The 22,736-nt window shown below is 35.2% G+C and overlaps 2 protein-coding genes across 6 annotated transcripts; both read right to left on the bottom strand.

Moving 5' to 3' along the window:
- Positions 1-291: 291 nt before the first annotated feature.
- Positions 292-3,201, bottom strand: LOC310736355 (uncharacterized protein). 2 transcript variants are annotated; one of them, XM_083559826.1, is made up of 6 exons: positions 3,014-3,201; positions 2,546-2,890; positions 1,092-1,451; positions 890-1,003; positions 606-649; positions 292-528 (listed from the first exon to the last, which is right to left on the bottom strand). In XM_083559826.1, the coding sequence occupies exons 1-6, from the start codon at positions 3,054-3,056 to the stop codon at positions 397-399; spliced, it is 1,038 nt and encodes a 345-aa protein (XP_083415952.1). In that variant the 5' UTR covers positions 3,057-3,201; the 3' UTR covers positions 292-396. The 2 variants fall into 2 exon arrangements, with proteins under 2 accessions (XP_083415952.1, XP_083415953.1); XM_083559827.1 differs by having other exon boundaries at positions 1,092-1,442.
- A 19-nt stretch (positions 3,202-3,220) lies between these two features.
- Positions 3,221-14,865, bottom strand: LOC310736351 (uncharacterized protein). Of its 4 annotated transcripts, none has more exons than XM_083559819.1 (6): positions 14,747-14,865; positions 14,329-14,667; positions 5,380-5,727; positions 5,111-5,224; positions 4,869-4,918; positions 3,221-4,253 (listed from the first exon to the last, which is right to left on the bottom strand). In XM_083559819.1, the coding sequence occupies exons 1-6, from the start codon at positions 14,796-14,798 to the stop codon at positions 4,134-4,136; spliced, it is 1,023 nt and encodes a 340-aa protein (XP_083415945.1). In that variant the 5' UTR covers positions 14,799-14,865; the 3' UTR covers positions 3,221-4,133. The 4 variants fall into 4 exon arrangements, with proteins under 4 accessions (XP_083415945.1, XP_083415943.1, XP_083415944.1 ...); XM_083559817.1 differs by lacking the exons at positions 14,329-14,667; positions 14,747-14,865 and adding exons at positions 8,196-8,543; positions 8,713-8,831 and having other exon boundaries at positions 5,380-5,730; XM_083559818.1 differs by lacking the exons at positions 14,329-14,667; positions 14,747-14,865 and adding exons at positions 8,196-8,543; positions 8,713-8,831.
- Positions 14,866-22,736: the final 7,871 nt, after the last annotated feature.

Raw genomic sequence — 22,736 nt, 5'->3', positions numbered from 1 at the left:
TTTGGAATAAAAAAGCAGCTATTTAATCCACACGAATATGTTTGCTAGCTCTGACGAATATGTTTGCTAGCTCTGACTAATATGTTTGCTAGCTCTGACTAATATGTTTGCTAGCTCTGACTAATATGTTTGCTAGCTCTGACTAATATGTTTGCTAGCTCTGACTAATATGTTTGCTAGCTCTGACTAATATGTTTACTAGCTCTGACTAATATGTTTGCTAGCTCTGACTAATATGTTTGCTAGCTCTGACTAATATGTTTGCTAGCTCTGACTAATATGTTTGCTAGCTCTGACTAATATGTTTGCTAGCTCTGACTAATATGTTTGCTAGCTCTGACAAGTAGACAAACGTTTGTTTTAACACGAAGCAATAAAATAACAGTAAAAAGTCATCTAAGTTACAGGAGTGTATATCACTTCAGCATAAAGAGCATTTTCAAGTGACGTTTTTCGTGTCCTTCCACTTTTAGTTTTCCGTTCATTGAAATTCAGAGCAGCGTAATTCAGCTCCGAGGGATAACGAGCCTGCGAATATAAAGAGTCGATCATGAGTAAGGCGATTATTATAAGTGTTTGTGTATACACAGTGACTGAATAGATACCTGGTTGTGTGTTTTCTCAGTTAAAGCCCCTTGTTGAGAATTCACTTTAAAGAAAAATAATAGGTTTTATTTTCATTTTTTGTACTGTATCTTGCACTAGCATATCTAGAACTTTAATGCAATTAAGTAAAGAATTAATCCTGAATTTTCATTCTTTTATTCAACACTTTTTTATATTATTTAACTGCATCTGCTTGGTTGAATTTCTTAATATTTGTAAATATGTCAGGATTGGATTAATGGCAGGATTTCATTTCTATATCCACAAACTATTAAAAACTTACCTAGGCATTGGTTGGAGTTTTTGTTTTTAAAGTACACAATAATCTGAGCACCATTTATTAGCAAACACGCTGCTAATGCTGCAGCGAGGCAGATCACTAAAGAACCAGGTCCTTCTGTAAATACATAAATAATATTACATTTTGATTAAAATGTATACACTGTAAACCCATAGAAATATTTTCACTACATTTAAACACTTACTAGAATGTTGCTGAGTTAACGTATTTCCATTCATATGTACTCGTGTCCCGTTCCCGAAAATGATCTTCCCACACAGGACCACAGCGCAGTAGTAAGTTCCAGTATCATTGAGGCTGAAGATGTTCTTGGACAAGTTGTACACACAGGTGTGTGTAGAAGATTCACACTGAAGGCTGCTGTTGTGATGAGTGTAAATGATTTGAGGATGGGATTGTGATGGAGCAGCTCTGAACCAGAGCACTTGGAGTTCTGCTGCTCTGCTCTCAGAGAGAACCGAACACTGCAGAGTCACTGATGCTCCTGCAGGAACCGAGTCTGACACACTGCTCTGGAACACTGAGACTTTTACATCTTCATCACCTGCTCAGGGGAATATAGACAATGAAAAAAACATGTCTTTGTTTATATTCAAATTATTATGCATCTTATTACAGCTCTATAAAATAGTAGTTATATTTGTGTCTGGATCCTGTTATATGATATACAGCTTACACAATTAAACTGAAATAGTTTAAGAGGTGGTGAAAGTGGAAATAAATGTTCTGTATGTAAACTATATAATGGAAGGAATTAAACAGATAAAACCAAACATTGATCTCACATGCTACTATGTTACTGAAAAGATAAAAGTTGTTTGTTGACTTTTTCACTCTTGATATAATGAAGATTTACAGAATTACAGAATCATATCATCCTGGGTATATGTATAAGTCTGGTTATAACATGGGGCTGCACATTCCCCTGGTCATGTGCATCTTTAGCATGATTTTATTCGGTAGCAAGTTTGACCGATTTAAAGCTATAATGTTTAGTAATGATGAAAAAAAAAAAAAATACAAAATCAATAAAGGAAATAGTCACAGCCACAAAGGTATATTTTCTGTATTTAATACATTTAATAGAAAGAAAGAGTGAGCAGCCAGACTTAATTATAAGTTGAGTAACTATAAGGTAAATTCAGTGAGGTTAAAAAATAAAAATGGTATAAAGGATAAATTAATAGAAAAATTAAGAAAATATAATAATCTTTAATTATGCATGTAAGTTATGTAGTATATTTAATATATTATACAAGAAATATAAACTATGTAGGTAAAGGAAGGCAGAAATTAGGTAGATCAACATAAAAAGATAATTGAAAAAAGTTTAATATTTTAAATAGACAATTTTATAAAGTTTTAATATAGGTACAGGAAAAACCTGCTAAAAAATATAGTTTAAATGTTTTTATGAATAAAAGAATGAATAAGTAATTGCTCCAGAAATGCCAAGTTATATAACAAATATAGAATTTGTGAAATATTCCATTGCTCATACTTAAGAAACATTGATGTTTGTCTTGTGGTTGGAAATATAGGGCAAAATGTATGTGGTGAAAGTGCACAAAGTTTCCAGAGAACTAGGACAAAGATTTCAGCACCAAGTTTTATTAAATAAACCAGTCAGTGATTTACCTTTTACAGCTATAAATGTTCCACTGGAAAATTCGGATTTGCCCCAGGTAGATACTCCACAGAAATACAGTCCTTCATCCGATTTTTGTATCCGTACAATTGTCAAAGATATCCCGTTCATAATTTTCTCTAAATTGAACCTTGAGATGAATTTGGGTGAAGTTTTGATGTCCCTGTCTGCTATTATTTTTCCCACTTCTTGAGGCAACTCTCCAAACTGTTGCTTGTACCAAATCACAAGATCTTTGCTGTATGTAACTTGAAACGTGCAGTTTAGAGTAACAAGTTCTCCAGACTTCACTGAGACAGACGATGGTTGGGTAAAATCCACAGCATGGGCGAGAACTAGAACATACATTCAATTCAAATCCATTGCGACAAGTAATATATAAATGAATACAAGTAACAAGTAATGAATACATTTGTAGAGGTTTAAATGGTTAACTAGATAAAATACTTCAAACTTACATGTTATGTTGAGAGATAAAATAAGAATCCAGCGAGAAGCCATCCTTTAAAATGTCCTTATACTGTACTTGACTCGGGGTGATTGAGATTTTTTAGGCCAAACCACTGAGGATTTTATGCTAGAGACTTTTATCTGATTGGCTGCTTTAAGTCACATGTTCACTTTGAATTTCCATGCAACCTACATCGTTCTTACATCGTCAGTGGTGAAAAGAACAGTAAACACTAAAACCTTTTTACATACAAGCATTTCAACTGTTCATTTTTTTTATTTATTTGTTTAATGCTTACCTTACTATTTTATTATACTAAAATAAATCTATAGTTTATCTTGTAGCAGTTCAAGAACCATATTTATTCTCAAAAATGTACATAAATGACATTGTTTACTTCCTGTATTAGGAGTTTCTAAAGCAATGCTATCACAAATTGCTAATTTGTAAAACTCACTCAAAAAATTACCATCATAAAGCATAGTTTCTTGTTCATTAAAGTAAATTGTAGATATTCACAGTAATGGGAGTCGGCTTTGACATAATTCGATTAGAAAAATAGGAAATATTTTATTTTATGTATGAAATGTTAACATACACACAGTTTCTCTGGTCTGCTTTCTATCTTTTATATAAGCTACTCAGTTTTGTAATGTATATTTTATAAGAACTATGAAAATAATTTTAGGAATTGAGTCCAACATAAAAGCCTGATTATTACAATTTTATAAAAATAAAAAAATGCATAAGTAAGGAACCAATGAACTAAAACATCATAGAGCCTCTTATGAAGTAGAAATAGAGAGAGAACTAGATTTCCATTGACACCCAAATGAACTAGAACCTTATAGAAGCTCTAATTAACTATGACTCAATTGAAACTCCAATAAACTCGAATCCCACAAAAGCATGATGGCTGAGAGACTCAATGTTAAAAATCAAATCAGTGCAGTCAAGTGTTTTCTGGTTTTATAGATATTCTGACATTATATAATAATTGTAAAAAGATTTTTTAAGATCATGTTTATCATTTCAGTTTTGTATTAAATCTAAAACAGATTAGACACAAACCACGACTATACATTTTAGTCATGAACAAACATCAGATAAAAACAATTACAAATATTTTAAGAAATGCTGAAGGATTTCACTTCTGAGTAGAGACTGTCTCGATTCTTTCTCATTCTTTTAGTTTTTCGTTCATTGAAGTGTAATGCAGCATAATTCAGCTCCACAGAATCACTGTCCTAAAAATTATATATAAAAAAAGAACAACAAGAAAAAGAAAAGAATAACAAATAAATTAAACTAATAACAATTATTGTACAACATATAACAACATATTTATCAAGGTTCGTGTATGTTGGGTTAGTTTATTTATTTATTTATTTATTTATTGTAGATTTGCAACTTAATCATCGAAAACCCAATCTAACATCTAATCCAACACCCAATTCAACATCCAATCTAACATCCAGTCTAAAACCCAATCTAACATCCACTTTAAGACTCAATCTAGGGCAGGGCAGGGCAGGGCAGGGTGAGGCAGGACAGGGCAGGGTGAGGCAGGGCAGGGTAGGGTGAGGCAAGGCAGAGCATTGGAGTGGATCGATGCAGGACTAGCTGGAGGCCAGCAAATAACATGACAAGAAACTAAATAACTATTTAATATTTTACACTTTGAGCAAAAATGTTTTCAACAGAATTAATTATTTTTTATTTATTTTAGAAAAGAATTAACACAACATACAGTACACGGATCAAGCAAAAGAGAAATCATCATCATCATCATTATCATCATCATCATCATCATCATCATCATCATCATCCTGAATCATTTCTTATACCAACTGAACAAGTACCTGAATGTTTGTCTTCTCTGTGTTTCTGGCACTTCCGTGCTGCATTCGCTCTGAAAAAATAAGAGATCATGTAAAAGTGATGATGATGATGATGATGATGATGAAGGGCCATTTCCCAGTAATTGTGCTAGTAAAACGAAATCAGTGTAATTGAATCTGAATGGAAAATAATAAAAAATAAACACATTTTTATGTGTATTAAATGAATGTATAATCTTACACACTTAGTATTAAACACTTACCTCTAAACTGTTGACAGTTTTTCTTTTTATAGAGTAAAACAGCTTGAACAGAGATCAGAATCCAGCACATTACCAGCGACATCCCCAATGATATCACAAGAGACTTAGAAAATGCTTTGGGGAAAAATGAATGTGTGATATTACCAAGAAAACAATCAAGTTTTACTTTGGACAATTTCTGTATTGTTTTGTATAGAATAACATATTCTAAGTAAAAAATAAAACTATTTTGAAGAGATTCAATTTCGATTTGTTAACCAAACACTAACCAAATTCTGGATCGTTCTCCAGTTGTACTCGTGTCCCGTTCCCGAAAATGATCTTCCCACACAGGGCCACAGCGCAGTAGTAAGTACCAGTATCATTGAGGCTGAAGATGTTCTTGGACAAGTTGTACACACAGGTGTGTGTAGAAGATTCACACTGAAGGCTGCTGTTGTGATGAGTGTAAATGATTTGAGGATGGGATTGTGATGGAGCAGCTCTGAACCAGAGCACTTGGAGTTCTGCTGTTCTGCTCTCAGAGAGAACCGAACACTGCAGAGTCACTGATGCTCCTGCAGGAACCGAGTCTGATACACTGCTCTGGAACACTGACACTTTTACATCTTCATCACCTGCTCAAAAGAAACTAGAATAATTTCTGTCTCAGACAATCTTGATTACTGTGTACTTTGGTAAAGTGGTAGGAAACTGTGGTACCCAAAAGAGATCAGCACAGCCACAGGGATGTGTTGAGAAACATGCAAAACCTCAACACTTGAGAGTAATTTGATTCAACCTCGGACCTCAAATCTGTAACACATGCCACTGTTATGTCCTGAATGTTTAGTATGACCAAATACAGTATAATGTTTATCTCAGAAGAAAGCAAAATACAACACATTAAAATACACACTACTCTTTAATTAGAGATGTTTCTGTTCTTAGGGGAGACATTTTGAAATGTCTTGCCAAATATTGGCTCATTTTGGGTTTCATGAGAGCTACACATTCCAAAAAAGTTGAGACAGTTAGCAATATGAGGCCGGAAAAGTAAAATGTACATATAAGGAACAGCTGGAGGACCAATTTGGTTAACTTATTAGGTTAACCAACATGATTGGGTATAAAAAGAGCCTCTCAGAGTGGCAGTGTCTCTCAGAAGTCAAGATGGGCAGAGGATCACAAATTCCCCCAATGCTGCGGCGAAAAATAGCGGAGCAATTTCAGAAAGGAGTTTCTCAGAGAAAAAATTGCAAAGAGTTTAGTTATCATCATCTACAGTGCATAATATCATCCAAAGATTCAGACAATCTGGAACAATCTCTGTGCGTAAGGGTCAAGGCCGGAAAACCATACTGTATGCCCGTGATCTTAGGGCCATTAAACGGCACTGCATCACATACAGGAATGCTACTGTAATGGAAATCACAACATAGGCTCAGAAATACTTCCAGAAAACATTGTCGTTGAACACAATCCACCGTGCCATTCGCCACTGCCGGCTAAAACTCAAAAATTAAGCCATATCCAAACATGATCCAGGAGCGCAGACGTTTTCTCTGGGCCAAGGCTCATTTAAAATGGACTGTGGCAAAGTGGAAAACTGTTCTGTGGACAGACGAATCAAAATTTGAAGTTCTTTTTGGAAAACTGGGACGCCATGTCATCCGGACTAAAGAGGATCAGGACAACCCAAGTTGTTATCAGCGCTCAGTTCAGAAACCTGCATCTCTGATGGTATGGGGTTGCATGAGTGCGTGTGGCATAGGCAGCGTACACATCTGGAAAGGCACCATCAATGCTGAAAGGTATATCCAAGTTCTAGAACAACATATGCTCCCATCCAGACATCGTCTCTTTTAGGGAAGACCCTGCATTTTCCAACATGACAATGCCAGACCACATACTGCATCAATTACAACATCATGCTGAGTAGAAGAAGGATCCGGGTCCTGAAATGGCCAGCCTGCAGTCCAGATCTTTCACCCATAGAAAACATTTAGCGCATCATAAAGAGTAAGATGCGACAAAGAAGACCTGAGACAGTTGAGCAACTAGAAGCCTGTATTAGACAAGAATGGGACAACATTCCTATTCCTAAACTTGAGCAACTTGTCTCCTCAGTCCCCAGACGTTTGCAGACTGTTATAAAAAGAAGCCACACAGTGGTAAACATGGCCTTGTCCCAACTTTTTTTGAGGTCTGTTGATGCCATGAAATTTAAAATCAACTTATTTTTCCCTTAAAATTATTTTCTCAGCTTAAACATTTGTCATCTATGTTGTATTCTAAATAAAATATTGAAATTTGTAACTTCTACTTCATTGCATTCTGTTTTTATTCACAATTTGTACAGTGTCCCAACTATTTTGGAATCGGGTTTTTATATATATTAAATGTTAGGGAAGAAATTAAACCGAAAATTTTGTGTACTGTTACACCCATAAATAAATAAAGCGGTATAAAGGGGTATATATTTATATATATATAATTTTTTTTTTTAGTCTCACCAGATTCCAAAGTTTACAATTACATTTGGATTAAACTATATAATTAAAATGTATTTTAGGAATTCTGCATTTATAATATAACTTCTACAATACAAAATAAATGTGCATCTGATCTGACCCTATCAATATAATAAATATTGAGATCACACTAAAATAAATAAATATACAAAGCTTAAACTTTTGCCATTTTGGACTTTGGACTTCACAGGGGTAGATGGTATTGTCACTTCGTCTTCGTGCCTTTGCAAAAGACATTTTATAATCTTAATGATTATAAAATCTACTAGAAATACAATAAATATTTAGTAAATATTTCATTATAATTTAGGGCTCTTCATAAAGATTTAGGAATCTTTGGAAAATGTAAAGAAATTTTTACCACAGGCAATATAATACAATATCTTTGTTATGAATGATTTCCATATTGCATTTGGTTTTTGGGTTAAAGACTTAATTGTATATGGTGAAGAAATGCTTTGTAGAACACTGTAAAAAATTTGCTTTCACACCTGTTTTCAATTTAAATTTCATAGAAATGGTTGAAAAAAATTCCTGCATTGTTTTTCTAAAGATTTGATTTTGGTAATTACCTGTTACAGTCAGGAAAGTTCCATTCGACAGTGCAAAAGTTTCCCAACTTAATATCCCGCAGTAATAAAGTCCTCCATCGTTGCTTTTTATTTGTGGAATTGTCAAAGAAATAGCGTTATCAGTCATCACAATTGTAATTCCAGCCGTCGCTGACTCTGGTGAAAGCAGGATTTTCTTATATGTGGTACTTTCACCAATTTTCTTAGGCATCCCTCCATGTACATGTTTGTACCAAACCACACGGTCGATACTGTTAGACTTGATAACTGGGCAATTGAGAGAAATGCTGTCTCCGGACTTCACTGAGATAAATGATAGTCTGGAAAAATCAGTAGATTGGACTGGATCTGAAAAAGAATAAAAAGTAACATTTAATAATATAAATTACAATACAAATTTTTTTTAAGTATTTGGAAATACAAGAAGCAATTAGGACTAAGAAGTATTTGACTTCTTGGGATAAGAAGAGTTTATCACCGGTTATATCGGTAATAATGATATTTTTCAAAAACTTACATATTAAACAAAGAGATGAGACAAATATCCAGAATGCAGACATCTTCAGAGATGAAATGCGGCTCAGGTTGAACATTCTGTAAAAGCAGCCAAATGGAAAAACCACTAAGTATATTGTACCAGAGACTTTCATCTAATTGGCTGCTACACATCACAGGTTTTTTATGTAATCTGAATTTCCTTTCCATTTACAGGCTGCTATTTTGGTAACTCAGTTTATTCAGCAAAGGTCAGTGGTAACGACGTGCTTGGTAGGTGTGGTGAACTGTTAAACCACACTGAATGAGGATAAATTAAATAGAAATACCTAAACAAACCTTTGTTTCAGCAATAAAGTGTAGTTAGAACATTGTTTTTAATATGAATTTAAGATGAATGTAATGTACAGGATACAGGATACTGAGGGAAACATCATTCATATGACAACCAAAGCTTGATATTTAGCTACCGTCAGATATTTCTCTTTATATATTAATTGTATTTTATATGGACAAACATTTTAAAACTAATTGTATACTTAGAATGTATTCTCTACGATTGCCCTGTTCATCGAGTGTTCATGTGTCATTTTCCAGGAAAAAACCCACAACAGGATGCTACCACCCCTGTGCAATGACAGAGTGGTTTGTGGCTTTAAAGACTCATATACATTTTTTCCACCAAAAACCCACCAATTCACTATCTCAAAAAAATTGTAATACTTCATAAGACCAATCAAAAACACATTTTTTTTAAATTGTTGGTCTTCTGGAAATGTTTATTTATGTTCATTTACTGTATATGTTCTCAATACTTGGTAGGGACTCCTTTTGCTTTAACTACTGGCTCAATTTGGCATGGAGGTGATCTGAGGTGTTATGGAAGCCCAGGTTTCTTTGACAGTGGCCTTCAGCTCATCTGCATTTTTTGGTCTGGTTTCTCATTTTCTTCTTGACAATACACCAGAGATTCTCTACGGGGTTCAGGTCCAGTGAGTTTGCTGGCCAGTCAAGCACACCATCACCATGGTCATTTAACCAACTTTTGGTGCTTTAGGCAGTGTGGGCAGGTGCCAAATATTACTGGAAAATGAAATCGGCATCTCCCCAAAGCTGGTCAGCACAAGAAAGCACGATCTAAAACGTCTTGGTAAACGAGTGCAGTGACTTTGGTTTTCAAAAAAACACAGTGGACCAACACCAGCAGATGACACTGCACCCCAAATCACCACAGACTGTGAAAACTTAACACTGGACTTCAAGCAACTTGGGCTATGAGCTTCTCCACCCTTCCTCCAGACTCTAGGAGCTTGGTATCCAAATGAAATGCAAAACTTGCTTGTCTGAAAAGAGGACTTTACACCACTGGGCAACAGTCCAGTTGTTCTCTTTAGCCCAGGTAAGATGCCTCTGACATTGTCTGTGGTTCAGGAGCGGCTTAACAAGAAGAATACGTCAACTGTAGCCAAATTCCTTGACACGTATGTGTGTGGTGGCTCTTGATGCCTTGACCCCAGCCTCAGTGATATCAATCAAATGAGGATGGGTTTCCTTTTGAGTCTGGTTCTTCTCAAGCTTTCTTCCTCAAGTTTTTCCCTGCCACAGTTGCCCCAGGCTTGCTCATAGAAGAATATTTATTTGTCACATATAAATTACAGCACAGGAAAATTATTTTCTTCGCATATTCCAACGTGTGCAGGGTCTGCCATGATACAGCGCCCCCTAGCTCACCTGGGGTTAAAACCCCAACCATCTGATCAGTAACCCAGCGCCTCAACCACTGAGCTGATAATTATTACATTCTGTGAAGATACTTTGCCACAATGAAAAGCAATATAGAAATAAACCTGAACATGAATTTGACTCTACACTTTGACTCCAGCTTCCTAACATTGCTGGGAAATGCTAAAAAAGTATTTCACTGGGCTGTAAAGTACATGTGACAAGTATAAAGCATATTTCAACATGGTTTTACTTTATTTCATGTTATAGTCACATACTTTCATTTATTGATTAGTGTTCATGGACACAAATTAAGTAATGGAGAGTGTGTTAGAGAAGTAAAGAAAAGAGTGCAGGCAGGGTGGAGTGAGTGGAGAAGAGTGACAGGAGTGATTTGTGATAGTAGGGTATCTGCAAGAATGAAAGGGAAAATTTATAGGACTGTGGTGAGACCTGAGATGTTGTATGGATTAGAGACGGTGGCATTGAGTAAAAGACAGGAGGTTTAGCTGAAGGTAGCAGAGCTGAAGATGTTGAGGTTTTCGTTGGGAGTGACGAGGATGGACAAGATTAGAAATGAGTTTATTAGTGGGACAGCACATGTAGGATGTTTTGGTGACAAGGTGAGGGAGGCGAGATTGAGATGGTTTGGACATGTGCAGAGAAGGGACATGAATTATATTGGTAGAAAAATGCTGAAGATGGAGCCACCAGGTAGGAGGAAAAGAGGAAGGCCAAGGAGGAGGTTCATGGATGTGGTGAGGGAAGACATGCAGGTAGTTGGTGTAAAAGAGGCAGATATAGAGGACAGGGTGGTATGGAGACGGATGATCCGCTGTGGCGACCCCTAATGGGAGCAGCCGAAAGAAGAAGAAGAAGAAGAAGAAGAAGTTCATGGACACTAATTTCCCTCTTTTTTCGTGTCACTCAGTACGACTGACTCCATCGATGAACACGAATCAATAGATTATATTTCATGACTATATTAATTAGACTGAGCTGCATCTTTACTTTAGACAATGTGTATAAGTAATTGGGACCACAATTATTGCAAGTTTTTATTTAGTCATTCATCACCTGTTCATTTCTACCAGGCAAAAAACTATAAACTTAAGCGTAATTAACATTACAAAAATCAGTGGCATCTATGATCTAGGAAACAGTAGAGTAAATCACTTCACTATACACATTATCATGAGCTTGTTCTTGCTTTCCTCTTCTTTTTTTGAGGTGTGAAGCAGCAAAAATCAGCTCTCCTGCATCACAGCTCTGTAGAAACAGATACAAAAGATTGATTTCAAAGGGTGAATGTGAATAATGGGAATATTAGCACATAAATTAACACTTAGCCTTACTTCAGTTTGATTGGTTTTTACAGTAACATAATTTTTGACATAATTTTACAATAGTCAACACTGCTGACCTGATTTGTTGTTGTCTTTGTTACAGTATCGGGAGATTTCGCTGTAAAACAGAAAAAAGTAAGTAATTAATAATATATATATATATATATATATATATATATATATATATATATATATATATATATATATATATATATATATTTGTTTGGTTTTTTTTTTTTTTTTTTGGGGAGGGGGGGTATTGCAGATCCAGTTTTTATGTATAATTTTGAATAATTGTTGAATAAGGCATCATTGGAAGATTTTCATGCTCATGTTTATTATGTTTTTATTGATATTTATATTCAATCGATGTTAAATTGCATACAGATTAAATCGATGAAACTTTTTTAGCACTTTTGTATTTAAATGGAATGGGAATGTTGACATTTTCAGCTGTGACTAACTTTTTAAATGTTAGAACTTAAGATATACAAAGGGAGAAATGTCTTATTTCTGAAATGACTTATTTTTGGTAACTAATAAATTAACTTTTATAAAAGTTTTGCAATGTTTAGTGTCATCACACACGCATTTATTGTTTATATTAAAGGATACACAAACATTCTGAAGACTCACCATTGCAGTAGTTACACTTTCTCCCGTGACAACATACAACATGAACAAAGATCACAACTACGCAGACTCCCAAAGCTACAGGGAGGAACATCACTGCTGGATTCACAGATCTTTCTGTAGGATAAAAAATTCATTCAAACAGAAAATATACAATAAATCTTACTCTAAAAATAAACAAGTGAATGTATTCTCACTGTAGCTGTTACTCAGTTGTACTCGTGTTCCATTCCCGAAAATGATCTTCCCACACAGGGCCACAGCGCAGTAGTAAGTTCCAGTATCATTGAGGCTGAAGATGTTCTTGGACAAGTTGTACACACAGGTGTGTGTAGAAGATTCACACTGAAGGCTGCTGTTGTGATGAGTGTAAATGATTTGAGGATGGGATTGTGATGGAGCAGCTCTGAACCAGAGCACTTGGAGTTCTGCTGCTCTGCTCTCAGAGAGAACCGAACACTGCAGAGTCACTGATGCTCCTGCAGGAACCGAGTCTGACACACTGCTCTGGAACAGTGACACTTTTACATCTTCATCACCTGCTCAGAGGAAAATAGACAATGTGATAATTAATGGTTAGCATTGTTTTGCTTAAATATGCAAGGCCCTCCCTGAAAAAAGACGCTTTCTGGATGGAAGCATTTGATGCTCTAAAACCTGTATATACTATTTAGAACTAAAGGAGCCTTTCCATCAATCCAGATACCCATTCCACAGGAACTTATGCACTGCCATAACATCAGAGATTCAGCATTTTGAACTGAGTGCTGATAACAAGCTGGTCCCTCTCCTCTTTAGTCTAGTGGGTCCATGGTTTCCAAAAAAAAATAAATTTCGATTTTTCTGCCCACAGAACAGTTTTTCACTTTGCCTCAGTACATTTTAAATGGGCCCAGAGAGGATGGCGGCTTTCTGGATCATGTTTATGCATGCCTTCTTCTTTGCATGATAGGGATTTAACCTGCATTTGTGGATGACATGGAAAACTGTGTTCACAAACAATATTTTACAATTATTTTTGCCTTTGTCTCTTGTTCACAGTGATTTTTCCAGATTCTTTTGAACTTTTGATGATATCATGTACTGTTTTTTCTTTTCAGCTTCTCCCGTTAGGGGTCGCCACAGCGGATCCTCCGCACGTTTGATTTGGCACATGTTTTTTTATGCTGGATGCCCTTCCTAACGCAACCCTCCCCAATTTATCCGGGCTTGGGACCGGCACTAAGAGTGGCTGGGGATGGTTCCCTGACCGGGAATCGAACCCGGGTCGCAGCGGTGGGAGCGCTGCATCTTAACCACTAGACCACCAGGGGACCCTTCATGATATCATGTACTGTAAATTAGATATTTAACTCTTTCCCTTACTTCTGAGAGATTCTGAAAAGATACAATATATACAGTGTATATATATATATATATATATATATATATATATATATATATATATATATATATATATATATATATATATATATATATATATATATATATATATATATATATATATATACCTTCTGTCAATTAACCCTCATTAGTTGCTAAATGATTCACTAAATTTTAATAGTACCTATTTCTTCAGACTTTTGTTGCCCTGACTTTTTTTTTAATTCATTGCAGCCATCAAATAAAAAAAATGACCTTATTTCTATACTTAGAATAGTAAATTTCCTTAATTAAAAAATTTCATGTTTTCTATTTTTATTTTATTGTAAGTAAAATATAGGTTTATGAGATTAGCATGTCATTGCATTATGTTGTCATTTACATTGTGTACAGTGTTTTACCATTTTTGGAATTAGGGTTGTATATGTAAATGGACAATACTTCAAAATGAATAACATGATTCAGTGTTTAATAAAAAAAAGCAAAAATAAATAAATAAATATACTAATGATTATTAAACATTAAGTAAAATTGTGTACAATTATATTTCTCACCTCTGACTGATAAATACGTTCCATTTCCAAACCGTGTTAAATTTTTTATATATCCACAGTAATACATGGCTTCATCAGATGTTTCCACGTTCGCAATTTTTAAATGTCCATTCCTTTGATCTTCTTCGATGCTGAATTTAGGTGGTTTGAACTCGTCTTCGTAATTGATATCGTGTTGAACTGTAACCATTACACGAGGTTTTTCTCCGGCGTTTTGCTTGTACCAAACGATGGATCCGGATTTATCCGCTTGCAGTCTATAGCAGTGCAGAGTCACATTATCACCAACATCAGCTGAGATCATTGGGTTCGGCTGGCTGATGTCTTTCATCTGTGCATCTAAAATAAAGAATTAAAGTGTGACACTTGGACAAATGTACCACAGTTTTATTCTATACCATAAAACATGAATAATTACCAGTATTATTAAAGAGCAGTGCTGCAATCCACATCAGCGTAATCATCTCCATGTGTGTACACAGCGTGTTTCCTCTTGCTACACTGTCAAATAGTCAAACTGACCACAGCTCACCTTGTGCCAAAGTTGTGATGTGAAACTCTGCATCACGCATTAAGCAAACTAACGGTGGCCCTTACTGCTGTTCTTGGCAGCTCTGTAAAAAAATTTTTTTTCTTATGCACAAATGTAATTAATTTATTGTTTGATTCCATTTAATATCATTTTATTTAATGTAATTTAATCTAACTTATTTGATTATATTTTTGTAATTACCAATATTATAATATATCCATATGCCATTTTGTTAGTTAATACAAACCAAAGTACAACCACCATCATGCCTGAAAGCATGTTATTTAAATGACAATAATTTTATTTATTTATTTTTTAATACAAACACAGTTTTGCCGGGGATCACTGTATTATTATTATTATTATTATTATTATTATTATTATTATTATTATTATTATTATTATTATTATTATTATTATTAATAATCATAATCATAGGGATGAACCTTTTTGTACTAGCAGCTTTTGGTTGACTAACACCTCTCACACACATCAGCTATGTCTGTGTGTGAAAGGGGGGGGGGTTGTGGCTCTTTCTGTGTGGGTGTGAGTTCATGTGTCTCTCTGTGTTGGTGTAGTTGCTGTTTTACACTTGTTGGAACTAAAAAAAACCTGGTCTCATAGTGATAAAATCTTTATTAACATGTTACATTAGGTGACATATTATAAGTTCCTGTACTGAGAAACCAAAAAAACCCACAATAACAACCAGTTCCAGTTTAAACATCTTACTTTTCTAATTAATAATCAGGGTTTTACACCTCAAGGACTCTTGGTATTGCTTTAAATCAATATATATCATTTTAATTTGGTTAATAATTCATCTTCAGACCTTTTCCAGTAGCTGATATTACTACATGCTATTCATACATGTTCACATACTGTATGACCTTGAAATAAGTGTTCACATACTATATGACCTTGAAATACGTGTTTACATACTATATGACATTGAGGCCTACTAACTTCTTCTCCCATCTCATTCATGCTTCCTTCTGACCATCATCTCTCCTGCACCAACAGTTTAAATATTCCAGTGATAACTTGTGTATCAACATTCTCATTAATCCCCATGTACAATATATTAACTAGATTTTTTTTTTACTAGACTGAGAAATTCTCAAACCCGGAATTTCTTTTGATCCAGATCTGTAGTTAATACATTGGACTTCTGACTCTAAGGTTGTGAGTTCAAAGTCACATTTGCACCAAGATGCTGGATACGGGCATGTCACATGTCATATATGTATATAAAAGAAATAAAACTATCACTCCAAAAGATTATTCAATCTTACAGGAGAAAAGTAAAGCAATCTACAGTAGGAGTAAATGAGGGTTAACAGGAAGCTGAAGTTTATTAGGCAGGTACGTGAGTGGATTAGATTTGGGATTGTGATTGTGAATGCATGGTTCATGCTTCATGGTGGCTCCTGGAGTGATAGTGGATTTGTAATCTCTGAGATTAAAAGACAGATATTACATCAACGCTGGCACTGGTGTCACTTTTCATAATAGAAACACATAGATAATGATCTGTGTGTTGAAAGGCGAGGCAGGACTGAGTCATAACGCTACAGATTCAAATCAAAACATCTCATTCACACCTTTTCTTTAGAGTCTAAATGTTTTTTACAATCTGCCTTTTTTTTATTACCCTTTAGTTTCTCTTTCATTTTCTTTTCTTTTAATCTTCATTAATTACTGTGAACTCCAACATTCTCAGACCACACTGAAGCACAAGAACAAAATACACTGAAAAGAAAGGAAATTATGATATCTCGAATAGTCAGAGTTTTTTATATACAACAAGAAGTGTTTGTGGATATGGGTGGAGTTTTCTTCAGGCCTTGATGTGGCTCCTCCTCCAGCACTGTGTGACACTAACCAATCACTTTTTCTATCTCTCTCTCTCTCTCTCTCTCTCTCTCTCTCTCTCTCTCTCTCTCTCTCTCTCTCTCTCTGTCTCTCTGTCTCTCTCTCTCTCTCTCTCTGTCTCTCTCTCTCTCTCTCTCTCTCTCTCTCTCTCTCTCTCTTCTCTCTCTCTCTCTCTCTCTCTCTCTCTCTCTCTCTCTCTCTCTCTCTCTCCCCCACAAAGAACAAAATGAATCTATTAAATGATCATAATGTGGTTAAAACATTTTCTAGCTTGTAGTATACAGTCCAAGGTCAAGTACCAAGTCAAGGACACACGACGTACCTAAAATATAAATTATAATAATATGAAATAAATAATTCATTTAATTCAATTCATTTCAAATTCAATCATTTGTTTTAAAATTGTTATTATTTTATTATGTTTATTATTGTAAAATGTGCAAAAAGGCAAAATTTGTGTGGAACAAATCACACACACACACACACACACACACACACACACACACACACACACACACACACACACACACACACACACACATATATATAATTTATTCTTTATATTTGGAGTGTGAATTGAAACATGTTGGTTTGAACAAGTAATTTTGTAGCTCTGTTTGTCTCTTCGCTCCTTCACACACTGCAGCTCGGAGTGTTTCATCTCTGCAGGCCGCTCTGTCTGCCCGAGTCACTTTTCTCAGTAGCACCATCAGTTTCTCACCTTTCAAAACTTTCCACAGGATGTGTGGCTATTTTTGTTTGTCTCAGGCCACATCAGTTTTTTTTTTTTTTTTCTCAGCCACGATAAAAAATTCTGAACATCTCCAGACTGCATGTAGAATGTAGAAGAATATTAGAAATGAGATTTCACTCTGGACTCTAATCTTCTCTAAACACACAACAGTGCGCTCATGTACTGAGTGAGCCGTCAGATACGATGTCACATACACACTCAGAGTTATTCACAGACTCAGTTACACACATCAATGGTTATAAGTCATTAAAAGGGACAACATATTATTCTTTGTTCATTTTTTTTTCGTCTTTTACTAATTTATATATTTTTTTATATATTAATAATTATTTAGAATGAGCAGAAAACAGATTACACACAGGGGATGCATGTTTTCCACACACACATATATGTACATAAAAATATAAAAAATATATATTTTAGATATTACTATATTATATATTAAAAAATATTATTATACTTATTGTTATTAATATTATTATTATTATTATTATTATTATTATTATTATTGTTGCACTGTATTCTTATTACAAATATATATATATATATATATTAATTTCCTAATTAATTAATCAATTTATTTATTTATTTATGCTTTGGTGCAACACATATAAAAACACACTCATTCATTGTAAAGTTTTTTTTTTTTTTTTTTTTTTTTGAGGTCAAATGTTTTTATTTTAATAAAAAAAATATATTAATAAACATCTGCATATATTTACAGTATATATATATATATATATATATATATATATATATATATATATATATATATATATATATATATATATATATAGGTTTTTTTTTTTATTATTTTTTTTTTTTTTATATAAAATCCTAATAAAATGTGTAACTAAGCCTAAATGTAATTATTTGATTCTTTGTCCATGATCTGATTCTGCTCTTTCGTCTCTCAGTGGTATGAATACGCAGTGTGCTGTGCAGGTTGTCGTTTTTTGGTTTATTGGCTGCGCAGTGTAAAGTCGTGCGCTCACGTAAACAGGAAGGTACAGCGAGCAGAAACCACACTGAATGTTCCACATCACTCTCAGCTTTAAATTTTCAGGTCAGATGTGTGTATTGTGATGCTGAGAGCTGATGAGCCGTGATGGTTAACAGCTTCTTGTGAGAGTCAAAGTTGTGAAGTGAAAAAATCACACAGAAGCAGAAAATGCAGAATGAAACAATTTTTTTTTAAATAAATATTTAATTAATCCAAGTATGTCTGCTGTGTGTGTGTGTGTGTGTGTGTGTGTGTGTGTGTGTGTGTGTGTGTGTGTGTGTGTGTGTGTGTGTGTGTGTGTGTGTGTGTGTGCCCATGTGTGTGTGTGTGTGTGTGTGTGTGTGTGTGTGTGTGTGTGTGGTTTCACAAAAGCTTTATTACTGATGTGCCATGTGTATGTGTATCAGACTCGCTCTCTCTCTCTCTCTCTCTCTCTCTCTCTCTCTCTCTCTCTCTCTCTCTCTCTCTCTCTCTCTCTCTATCTCTCTCTCGTTCTCTCTCTTTCTCCCCCCCTCTCTCTTTTTCTCTCTGCTCTATCTCTGTGTCTTATTATTTTTTTATCTCTATTTTTCTCTCTCCATCCATAATTCCTTCTCTATATATTTTTGTCTCTTTTCTGCCTGCCTCTATTTATTCTTTCTCTCTGTTTCCTTCTGTCTGTCTGTCTGTCTGTCTGTCTGTCTGTCTGTCTGTCTGTCTGTCTGTCTGTCTGTCTGTCTGTTTGTCCGCTTATCTGTCTGTCTGTCTCTGTTGCTTGCTTTCCCCCTTTCTTTCTATCTCTCTGTCTGTTTTTCTCTTTATTCTTGTTCTTTATTTCCCCCTCTTTGTCTGCCTGTCTGCTTCTCTCTCTCTATTATTTTCTCTCTGCACTGTCACTCTATCTGTCTGTCTGTGTCTTTTATTATTTTCCTCTCTATTTCCTTCTTTCTGCCTGCCTATTTGCATGTTTGTCAGTTTGACTGTCGGCCTGTGTCTCTTTTTTTTTTTCTTTTTCATCCATACCCACCCCCCCATCTTTCTCTCTCTTTTTATTCTTTGTCTTAATTTCCCCCTCACTGTCTGTCTGTATGCCTGCCCACCTGTCTGTCTGTCTGTCTGTCTGTCTGTCTGTCTGTCTGTCTGTCTGTCTGTCTGTCTGTCTGTCTCAATGTTTCTGATTTGATCTGCAACACTGTACCGCAGATTTTTAACACAATCTAAAATCATTTCTGATTGTAAACACACACTTCAGTGGCTTCAGAATGTGTGTGTGTGTCTGTGTGCATGTGTGTGTGTGTGTGTGTGTGTGTGTGTGTGTGTGTGTGTGTGTGTGTGTGTGTGTCTTTTCTAATAATCAGCTGTAATGCTAAGAGTTGGTGTCAACATTAAACACACCGCTGATGTCCCACATGTCTGTTCATGTGTAAGTGAATAACAGGCGCTAAAGGTTTTCACTAATCCACGCGTCGCTCAAGATCCTGCAGCAGCTCAAGAACCTGCACTGAACTTCCTGATGGGGCGGAGCTTCTTCAAATCCACCAAATCAAAAGCTCTTCAATTTTTCCTCTCATCAGCTGCCGAATCGCTGCAGGGCTGAAAGATCGTTCTTCATTTGTCCTGATCTCACATCTGCAGGTGCCATTTATCAGGTCTGGTGGTTAAACACACACACACACACACACACACACACACACACACACACACACACACACACACACACACACACACACACAATGTGACCCTTTGACACACATATTCCAATGTTTTCTCCATATTTTGTACTATATATCAGCCATAACATTAAATCCACCTGCATTATATATAGTAATTCCTGCTTTTGCCACCAAAACATATCTGACTAGGGTGTCCAGTGGTTCCTGGCACCAGGATGTTCTCAGCAGATCTTCTGTGTAAAATCTGGAGTGATGCTTATCAAGTTACTCAAAGCATTCCTGAACGTTTATCCTGCTTAAAAGTGTTATTATCATGCTAGTCACTGTTATTAGCATGCTAATGCATATCTATTTAGGGGTGTAACTGTAGGGAGTCTGCAAAAGTGTTTAGGTAGGTGGTACCTGTCATAGTAACGTCCCCATTAATGCCAGGAGCCAATATTTTCACCCACAGCACCATACTCCCTCCTGCAGAATGACTTCTTCCTGCCTGGGGTGTTTTTTTAACTGTTAGTATAATGTGATGCAAAAGAAAATGGGATTTTTTAGACCAGGCCTTAATTTTTTGTATTGCTTTATGGTCCAGTTCTGATGCCAGTTCTTACAATACAGGTGCCATCATGCAGTGTCAGAAGTTTTAATGTTCTGCCTGAAAATATAATATAATATAATATAATATAATATAATATAATATAATATAATATAATATAATATAATATAATATAATATAAATTATCCATTTGACACTTTCACATGACCTGTTTATATGAAAGTGTATATATAAAAAAAAATAATTGATAATTATTATTTTATTTAATTATAATAATGATAATGATTCCATTAATATTGGAAAACTTAAGAAAAAACACGTATTTGTTTGTTTTATTTACCAGCATTAATTTACGGATTTATAAACGCATGTATTTAATGTGTAGTTTATGATCATCTGCAAACGTACATTTTAATGTATACAAGACTAAAAGGAACATTCAGAGTGTCAGTTTTATTCGACATTACTGTCACTGGCTCCCTCTAGTGGCTAGTATCGTATTTTCTTGATAGTACAACAGCAACAGTCTCTCACACACACACACACACACACACACACACACACACACACACACACACACACACAGAGTTTTTTTTTTTATTAATATATTAAACAATTTATTTGCATTAACACTCATGTTGTATAATTTCCCTGTTTACTTCAATATATATGCGTGAAATAACAATAAAAGACACTTGACTTGAGCTATTGCTGTGTGATTATACAGGTTATTATTATTTTTTTTTTTTTCATGCTTTTTACAGATTTTTGGAAGCAGTTCCTCTTTTTTAAATTTACATCAAACTCTTCTTTCAAACATTTTCTCCATTACGCTTCACTCTGAGCTCACAGATTCCATGCGGGAACTTTTCCTTCTTACATGCCTCAATTATTGTCTTTTCAGTATAAAAAAAAAAAAGTTAATAAATTAAGAAAAATATATAAACAATTTAAAAAAGGTCAGACATCAAATATTTTTCAAGGCCCAGTTTTTTAATGACTAAGACCAGTAGAGGGCAGTGTAGCTCCTTTTCAATGAACATGTTTTTGCAAATGAAAAAAGATGAGAGGGTTTTTGTGAAAGCTTTTGTGGGCAGGTTACGGGTAAATTATCGGTTATGGCATTGGACTAAGGCATTGGACTTTGGAACCCGAAGGGTGTGTGTTCCAATCCCAGCCACACCAAACTGCCACTCTTGTGCCCCTGAGCAAAGCCCTTAAGCCCATACCTGCTCAGCTGGATGAATGAGATAAATGTAAGTCGCTCTGGATAAATACATTAATGCATAATTGACTTGATTAGATCAGTGTTACTGAAGTTTTAATGCAAGGATGTTGCATGTTTCAATCCCAAAATGGACCTTCTTTTCTGCCAAAGTTTTCATGGTGGATAAATAACTTCAACACTGCCTTTTCTGTGTCCATGTGGTTCAATTTTAAACTCCAAAAACATGGTATATTTACAGAATGGTCTCATCCGGGTTATTTTTCTAGAATAGTGTTTTATCCAGTGTTTACACTATATCCAGCTCATGCCCAGTGTTCCCATGATTATTTTAACAACACAACAAAATCTCTGAAGTTATATTTAGTGAAGCCTCCAATATCATGGATTCATGCTCTTGTTTAACAATTCGTTTCATCCTCCTGAAGGTTCGAGGATTAAATCTTCATTTGATTCATGATTGTATCACGATAGTATCAGCATGGATCCTGACCTGCCTCACAGAATGTGAAACTCCCACATTCCACACCTTCACGCCTGTAACCCAACTCAGTATTAATAAGCAGAAGATCCTGCTGGGACTGTGGCTCCTCATTTTCTCACTGCGTTCCTCTCCTAAACTAGTACAGCGTCAAACACAAAGTCAACACATACCTCAGTCGTGGCCTGAGTCTCATTCTCACTGCAAAGGAGGTCCGTTTGGAGGAGCTAACATTAGAATATAGCAGGAGATCTTCCAGTCCAACCCATGGGAAGTATATCTTTATGGAGGTGGCTTTGTACACAGGAGCACCGTCATGCTGGCAAAGGTTCGGGT

Source organism: Silurus aristotelis (genome assembly GCF_946808225.1).
Source record: "Silurus aristotelis genome assembly, chromosome: 14".
In the NCBI taxonomy this organism is placed as follows: Eukaryota; Metazoa; Chordata; class Actinopteri; order Siluriformes; family Siluridae; genus Silurus; species Silurus aristotelis.
Note: the sequence above shows the minus strand (reverse complement) of the source record. Positions and strands in the feature narration are given on the sequence as shown.

Excerpts from the sequence above, each read along its gene's own strand:
- LOC310736351 (XM_083559817.1), bottom strand. The coding sequence starts at position 8,788 with ATGTTCAACCTGAGCCGCATTTCATCTCTGAAGATGTCTGCATTCTGG. Across the intron at positions 5,731-8,195 it reads AACTTTCCTGACTGTAACAG|CAGGTGATGAAGATGTAAAA; the intron begins GTAATTACCAAA and ends GTTTCTTTTGAG. Across the intron at positions 4,919-5,110 it reads AAACTGTCAACAGTTTAGAG|AGCGAATGCAGCACGGAAGT; the intron begins GTAAGTGTTTAA and ends TTATTTTTTCAG.
- LOC310736355 (XM_083559826.1), bottom strand. The coding sequence starts at position 3,056 with ATGGCTTCTCGCTGGATTCTTATTTTATCTCTCAACATAACAT. Across the intron at positions 1,004-1,091 it reads GTTAACTCAGCAACATTCTA|AAGGACCTGGTTCTTTAGTG; the intron begins GTAAGTGTTTAA and ends ATGTATTTACAG. Across the intron at positions 650-889 it reads AAACTCCAACCAATGCCTAG|TGAATTCTCAACAAGGGGCT; the intron begins GTAAGTTTTTAA and ends TTTTCTTTAAAG.